Source organism: Garra rufa, chromosome 15 (assembly GCF_049309525.1).
Source record: "Garra rufa chromosome 15, GarRuf1.0, whole genome shotgun sequence".
NCBI lineage: Eukaryota > Metazoa > Chordata > Actinopteri > Cypriniformes > Cyprinidae > Garra > Garra rufa.
In genome coordinates, this window is record NC_133375.1 from 19155331 (window position 1) to 19163927 (window position 8597).

An 8597-nucleotide genomic window follows, 5' to 3' on the forward strand; every position below is an offset into this window, starting at 1 on the left:
CGTCATGCCTCAAGCAACTGCACCTATCAAGGTTAGAATAGCGCTCTTAGATCACCTTCTGCTACCTACTCTCAATAAACGCCGTATAGAGTTTATCATTTCAACTTGCGGCGCATATTAGTCTATTTCGAGTAGCGTTTGCAGTCGCGGGGAGGTGTTTCGTTTAAAAGCGGCTGCTATTTCTTCGTTGAAGGACTATACGGGGCATCAAGACATGTTTGCATCTGGTTCTTTGTTATCGCATTTCTCTCTGCTGAAGAAGACAAAGCCCTGCAAGGACACTTCAGCTCTGTGCTGGAGTGAATGAAGGTGACTCGGCTTCTGCATCGTGGCAATGCGGAGAGAATCCAGGAGCAAGACACGGGCAGATCGATCAATTGAGTAAGAAATTTTCCAAACGAGTGGCAGCGCATTGATCAATCAGCGTTTTATATCAGGGCAGTTTCTTCACTTGATGTGTATGCATGAGTTCTGCACCGAATGGGCGCAAAAACCGCCCCAGAACTGCCGGGACCATTTTCCAGATCGGCAGTAAGCCCCCGTCCAGAGAGTCGGAGCGCCGGGAGAGCAGCGAAGCTCTGCGTGCCGTAGCGGACTGCAGAATGGTGCGTATATGCCTGCGTCATGACCCACAGCATTATTCCGCTCTGAATCCTGCTGATTGTTCAAGCACTGTTTGAAATTCACGCAGGGTTCTGCAAGTGCCAACATCCTAAATGTGTAATGCGACACTAGGGACGTTAAATATGGAATGATTTGGCTTGGAGCTCTGCGACTTGTCCTGTGGTGCGGCGGTAGTTCCAGCTTCATTTTCTCGGGCTGCTTTTCCAGAAACAACGTTTCATTTGGCAGATTATGGCGTGGACAGTTAGTTCTCCATTTTGGGTTAAAACTGCGAACACATTTGGAAAGCAAACTGGCTTGTGTGCTCTGTTTGAGGAGTCTTTGCCCCATTAACAGGCAGAAGGCTTGTGGCAAGCCGTGTTAACATTGACCGATTGCTTTGAATTTTTGACAGCGAATTCTGTGGTGCAGATATCAGCTGTTCGTTTATGACTAATATATGTATTCTAGTTGTTGCTGGTAACTATTCCAGTGTTGCTAGTGAGTGCTGGAGTAGCTATTTGTAAGCTACTTGTCATCATTAGTCAGTAGTTGACATCTTACCCACAGATTCCTGTATGCAGTATGTATAATGTAAGTTACTGGTCACTATAGTAGTGAGTGAATGCATAAATAGATACTACGGAAATAATCAGCTTCATTTCTAATGAATAGTAAACTAGTGAAGTTATTGAGATTACTTATGCGAGTAATATGTGACAATGGACCACAAAACCAGTCAAGGGGCAGTTTTTTAAAATATATTATGAAATAAGCTTTCCATTGATGTATGTTCTGTTGGGATAGAACAATATTTGGCCGTGATACAACTATTTGAAAATCTGGAATCTGAGAGTGCAAAAAAATCTAAATATTGTGAAAACCGGCTTTAAAGTTGTCCAAATGAAGTTCTTAGCAATGCATATTACAAATCAAAAAGTAAGTTATGATGTATTTATGGTAGGAAATTTATCAAATATTTTCATGGAACATGATCTTTAGTTATTATCCAAAACAAAAAACTATAATTTTGACCCATACAATGTATAGTTGACTATTGCTACAAATATACCCATGCGACTTATGACTAGTTTAGTGGTCCAGGGTCACATATAGTAACAGATTCTAGTCTAAGGTATTTATGTTAAAACAGCTTGCCATTGAATGCTTCCTTTCTACCAAATATTGATAAAATGGCATGAGCATTTGTCGCCTGTGGCGCTGCTCTCCAACAAATAGCCTGTTTTACCTTTGTGACATTGTTTGGTTGTTTCAGTATTCGGAATGAAAAAAATTCTTGATGAGTTACCTGTCATTTCGTCAATGTTTTGTCACATTTTCAAGGTTAAAATGGTTGTGTGAGCCTTATATTTTCTCAGTTTGCCTTTGTTTTTCTTTCTTCCATCAGGTTGTCCAGGAGTTCAATACACTTGTGGCCCTCTATAGGGAGTTGGTTATCTCTATTGGAGAGATTTCTGCTGATTGTCCCTCTCTTCGTGCGGAAATGCACAAGACACGCACAAAAGGCTGTGAGATGGCACGAACCGCACATCAAAACCTTTCTGCAATATCAGGGTAATAATATTGGCTCATGCTTTATGTGCATGTAGGTACACAGATAATCTAATGTATCCTGTCACTTAAAAATATCAGTGAGTTAAGGTGTTTTACAGTTATAAAAGACAGTGTTGCAGTGCAGTTCTTTTAATAGGCAAAGTCCAAGTATTTGATTATGGATGCAAAGAAACATATATATGTGCATTACATGGCCTACTAACATTGTGCGTTTAATGTGGGAGGGTGAAGGAGACATTTAGGTAAACATTAGTTTATTTAGCTTTGTTTAAAATTAATATCCAAGTTATTTTTTATTATTTTTTTCATTTCTTTCACAAAGATTAGTTTGTTATCAAGCTTGCAGTACCCCTGCTTTTCCCCTAGGGGTCATGTATTCATTCCATTGTATTCATGTTATATATTATGAAACTGACAAAATTTCACCTTCACAGCAATATTTAGGTCATAAATATGAGCTAGTGCTGACTGGCATATCATGTACTATATTGGGGGAACAGGGTAAATGCTAATTAAGTTGGAAATTATGTTTTCTACAGTGCATTTACTATAAATCACAGGGCTGTTATGTAATTTTATATTCTAAGAACACAATAAATTGATATTACAGCTTTTGATTAGAAATGGCCAAATATTTGAAATCGTTTCACTGCTCTTCTGCACTCAAATACGTATTGCTTGGTTTGTTTTTAGGATGACAAAAAGGTTTTAAAGTTGCATTTTTAAGCTGGTCTGCCTCAGCGGTTTAATCGTCAATCCTGCAATTGTTGAGATGGTCAAATTTCAAATTCAAGCACCAAGCTTCAGTTTTAACATTGAATTTAACTTCAGTTTTACTGAGAGTAAAATTTTATGAAAATGAAGTATTGTTTAAATGATTCAAGTAATTCTGAACTGAATGTGGCGGATCGAGACACGTTTTGCATTTTCAAAATATTAAGCATACAGATGAAAGTGTATGTATGCATATTTTAAAATAAATATTATTTAACTACATTACAAACACAAATAGACCTATTTCCTTCAGTGCTCAGTCTTTATACTACAATGGTCAAGACGTGATTATGGCCTTGCTTTACATGATTTATCTTTTATGCATGCATTTGGTGCATCTCTCTGTTCCAAGTAATTCTAGAACAGGAAAATAAAGTATCCGCCATGCCACAGCATTACACCTGGGAATTACCGAACAGTAATTACAGGCGTAGGATTCTGAGAAATATGATTTTCTGAGAATTCTCACTCGCCACTGAGCTAATATGTTTAGAGCTCAAGATTGTCTGTACAGCCTTGTGAACATGCTGCTCAGAAATAGTTAAACATCAACGCAGGGAGAAATACTGAATATTCATGATATATTCACAATGCTTTTGCTGGGGATCGGGAATATTGCCATGATTTCAATGGGATTTTTATTTGGTTATTAAGTTTCAGAAAGACAGTGATGTTTAAATAGCAAAAATGGTGTTAGAACTGGTAGGTTTGATGTATTTCTTTGATGTATTTCAGTTCTTTTTCCATATATCAAATCAAAACTCAACATTCCATTCAGTCTGCTTCACATTTTAAAGTATTTTTGTTTGTATTGTTTTATTGTTATATTTTGTGCATTTAATACTTCCTTGTGTTCATTTAGTGAAAACACTGTTGAAGAAGTGCAATGGTTGTTTTTAATTAGATTTTTACTGTTTTAGATTTTGAATGTACAGTGGCTGTTCTACAGATTATAAAATATGCTGTTCAGCAATTTCAGTGCAAATAATAAACACAAATACATTAAATATCACCAAAAGGCTAAAAAATAGCAATATATACACTACCAGTCAAAAGTTTTTGAACAGTAAGATTTTTTGTTTTTAAAAGAAGTATCTTCTGCTCACCAAGCCTGCATTTATTTGATCCAAAATACAGCAAAATTGTGAAATATTTTTACTATTTAAAATAACTGCTTTCTATTTGAATATATTTTAAAATGTCATTTATTTCTGTGATTTCAAAGCTGAGTTTTTATCATCATTACTCCAGTCACAGGATCCTTTAGAAATTATTTTAATATTCTGATTTGCGTCTTCAGGATTTTCAGGATTCTTTGATGAATAGAACGATCCAAAGATCAGCATTATCAAAAATGTATCTGAAATAAAAAAAAAAAAAAAAAAAAATATATATATATATATATATATATATATATATTATTATTATAATTTTTTGGAAGAAATTAATATTTTTATTTAGCAAGGATGCTTTAAATTGATCAAAAGTGATGATAGAGACATTTATAGTGTTACAGATTTCTATTTCAGATAAATGCTGTTCTTCTGAACTTTCTATTCATCAAAAAACCTGAAACAGTTCTACTCAAGCTGTTTTTAACATAATAATAATAATAATAAATGTTTTTGAGCAGCAAATCTAAATTTAAAGTATGATTTCTGAAGGATCATGTGACTCGAGTAATAATGCTAAATCAGCTTTGAAATCACAGTAATAAATTACATTTTTGAAATATATTCAAATAGAAAACAGTTGTTTTAAATAGTAAAAATATTTTACTGTTTTTGCTGCACCTTTGATCAAAGAAATGCAGACTTGGTGAGCAGAAAAAAACTTTTGACTGGTGGTGTATAGTCAATGCTTTAGATACAGTATATATTGCCCAGCATGATTTACAGTGTATCACTGGTCACTTGTTGTGGACTGTGAGGCATAGGAACGCAGAGATATGTAACTCGTGAGAAATTAGACAGGTTGAAGCGCAGGGCTCGAGGCCAGAACTCTGCAGAATCCAGATCTAAGATGCATTATTGATGCTTTTTTTCCACAGCCCAGAAGATGGAGAGATACATCCGGAGATCTGCCGCCTCTTCATCCAGCTGCAGTGCTGTCTGGAAATGTACCTGACGGAGATGCTGAAGTCTGTGTGTCTGCTGGGATCCCTGCAGCTCCACAGGAAAGGTAATGCTGTGAGGGCGCCCCTGGGCTCCCAGCAGGAAACAGCCACACCAGCGACAGGAAATTGATGTTGATGAAGCCTGGCTTGTCCAACTGTAGAGCTTTCCAGTGGCTTAGTGTTTACAGGAGTCAACACTGCTAGCTTCTGTGATTTGAGCCTAGTTTCTGGATGCTCTGGGAGTAGGTTGACTTTTGTCCTGGGGTTGAACTTTGAGGTGACATATTTTGACCATTTCTGTTTGTCTAGAGTGACGTCTCATTGTTTGTGTTGCAGGAAAACATTATTTAGGAGCTACAAAGATAGACAGTAAGAAAGACGACAGCTCTGACATCCCAATCCTGGAAGACACGTCCTCCACTCCGCCGGACTGTCCGCAGACATACTTCCTGGTGGCCACAGACATTGAAAACATCGAGAGGTGAATAATCTGAGCTGATGAATAGGATCTTCTTCTTTTCTTTTTTTTTTTTTTTTTGGTGAAACTGACATTTTGAATCTGAAATGGTTCCTTGATGTTCTAGGGACATGACAGAGATGAAAAATCTGCTAAGCAAACTCAGGGAGACCATGCCTTTACCACTGAAGAACCAAGGTAATATCTTTCAGCTTTCTGAATATTTTGCAGACAAATTCATTGGCCATCAAACAACAATATCTCAACAAAGTAATCAAGGTCTGTTCTGCTCTTCAAATGTCTAGACATTGTCTGTTTTTAAAAGAAGAGTCATCAAGGCTGCATTAATTTGGTTTATAAAATTATATTTTATAGTATTTTTTTAAAACTGTTATCTATTTTAATATATTTAATATATTTTTTTGTGGTGGTAAAGCTGAAATTACTGTCAAACTGTAATACTTTTTCAGGATGTTTGATAAATAGAAGGTTTGGCAACACTTTACAATAAGGTTCATTATTTAACAGCATTAGTTAACATGAACTAAGAATAAACAATACTTCTACAGCATTTATTCATCTTGGTTAACATTCATTTAATTTAATAATGCATTAGTAAATGCATTATTAAATTAAATGAATGTTAACCAAGATGAATAAATGCTGTAGAAGTATTGTTTATTCTTAAATTTGCAAGTTGTTTTTGTTAACATTAATTAATGCACTGTAAATTAGCATGAACTAACAATGGATTACTATATTTTTATGAACTAAAATAAACAAAGATTAATAAATACTGTGTATTAATGTATTGTTCATTGTTTTTTCATGTTAGTTAATACATTTATCCAATGTTAACAAATGACACCTTATTGTAAAGTGTTAGCGAAGGTTTAAAAGAACCGCATTTATTAGAATTTGAATATTTTGTAACATTATCAATGTTTTTACTCTCATTTTTATTAATGCATCCTTTTTGAATATAAGAATATATTTGAATATATATATATATATATATATATATACTGACCCCAAACTTCTGAATGGTAATGTATTTTCACTTAGCATTACAGATGGCCTTATGTAATTGGATTATTTTCCAGAAATTAATATTAATTGCATCACAAGTTGCCACAATTTTTCCATTTTGCAAATTTCAGATTTTTGCATTATTTTGAATATAACTCCAAAATAAGGTTTGCAACCTGGAGCTAGTGCAAAATTTTTGCATGTTGAATTACAAATTAAGTTTCATTATATGTATACTAGGGATGTAATGATATGAAAATCTCACGATACGATAATATCTCAATATGAAGTCCACGATACGATATTTATTGTAATAAAAAAAAATTGAATTTTTTTTACATTTTAAAGTTAAATTATTTTATCTAATGCACTTTGAGAGTTCAAAATTAAGAGCTCCAACCCATGTTCTTAACTAAGAAAACAAAAAAAAAGTCTTTACACTTGCTTTACACTACAGTAGGGAAATTACAATACTTCTTTCCTAATTTCTACACTTGAAAGAGATATTTTGAATTTGGACTGCAGTATTGTCAGCAATTCATACTGCACTTTTAAACTTTTATTTTGATGTAAATGGCAGTAGAGCTTTTATTTTGATGGAAATATCTACAGAAAATCTAGTGAAATGCTGTAGTCATCTGCCACAAAAATAAAGCATACTGGTGGCTGTTGCGTTCCCAAATGCAGCTAAACTCAAGCATATGCAATGAGCGAGTTCACTGCATTCACTGTGAACTGAGCCGTTCTGATGCACGGAAAACACCAAATCACAAGCTGATCGCCTGAACAAAGATCACGCTTTGCTTTGAAACGTGCAGCGAAAACAGACTTGATGAAGGGCCAATGGCCAATGAAAGGACAGATCTTCATGTTTATCTCTCTTTGTATCGATACAGATGACAGCAGTTTGTTGAATCTGACGCCATACCCGTTGGTCCGGCAGAGAAAGCGGCGTTTCTTTGGCCTCTGTTGTCTGGTGTCCAGCTAAGAGCTCTCTCTCTCTCTCCCAGAATTCAGTCACAAATGACTGTGTTTCCTCACAATGTGTGACACTCACCAATCCACAGTACTACTGCCATTTCCCAAACCAGTGCTTTCTTTTGGTGAGTTCTGTCCAGTTTCCTACTGCTATGAGAATAAATAGTAATATCTGTGTAACATCGGTAGTCATACAAACACTATATAATATTTGATCAGTATGACAGATTTTCATTTTGAACTGATTGTTCGTCTACATTATGCTTAGTAAAGAAAATGGTTTGTAGTATGAATACTGCTATGTTTGTCCACACCATTCATATGCTGTGCTTTTTGTCAAGACAGGTGTTGTAATAAGGCGTTCAAGAGTGCTATTTAGAACAGAGGTTATGCTAAACATTTATGATTTTTTCAACAAAAAAGAAAAATATACTGCAACATGAGTGAATGTGGTATCTGTTGGTTCTTTTAATGAGATTTGACTTATTTTTTGCTGTTACCATATTTTCACTACAGTATTATTTAGTCTTCCATAAACCGAAATCCTGTAACTTTCTTCTTTTTGTTTCAGCCTTTAGGAGTATACAATACCTGAAGAAGCCTTTGTAAATAAAGAATATATCTATAAATGGAAATTTTAGAGATGTACATATACAATGTAAACCTAGCGCTCTGAATTATTTTTCAAAACTGTGATTCCTTTAAAGAGATTGTCAGTAAAGGGTGGCATGTCTATCCATCTGGTGTGATATAAGTCCAGATTGGAGGGGCTCAGCATGGGTCTTGCTTATTAATAACAGTTCTAAATGTGTCAGGCATGGTGAAGATACTGTAGTGTTTATGAAAAGGCGCAGTGTCGTTTTACATTGGTAATAAACCTTTTTTTAATGATTTAACAAAACTGGAACTTTGTGTCTCGTGTTAAAAATGGTTTTATTTAGCATACAAAATCTGTGGAAGAATAAAAGTCAGTATCAGTACTCAGAAACAATATAACATCTGATATTCACACAATTCTCAGAAAAGCCCACAGGGTCACAGGCTTCAATTTCAACGTCTCCCATT

At 35.0% G+C, this 8597-nt stretch overlaps 1 protein-coding gene across 1 annotated transcript; it reads left to right on the forward strand.

Moving 5' to 3' along the window:
* On the forward strand, window positions 1-8386 carry rgs7bpa (regulator of G protein signaling 7 binding protein a). The gene is made up of 6 exons (XM_073818659.1): window positions 1-605; window positions 2012-2178; window positions 5003-5133; window positions 5405-5549; window positions 5653-5723; window positions 7451-8386. Exons 1-6 carry the CDS (start codon window positions 465-467, stop codon window positions 7540-7542), a joined length of 747 nt encoding a protein of 248 aa, XP_073674760.1. The 5' UTR covers window positions 1-464; the 3' UTR covers window positions 7543-8386.
* The last annotated feature ends 211 nt before the right edge of the window (window positions 8387-8597 follow it).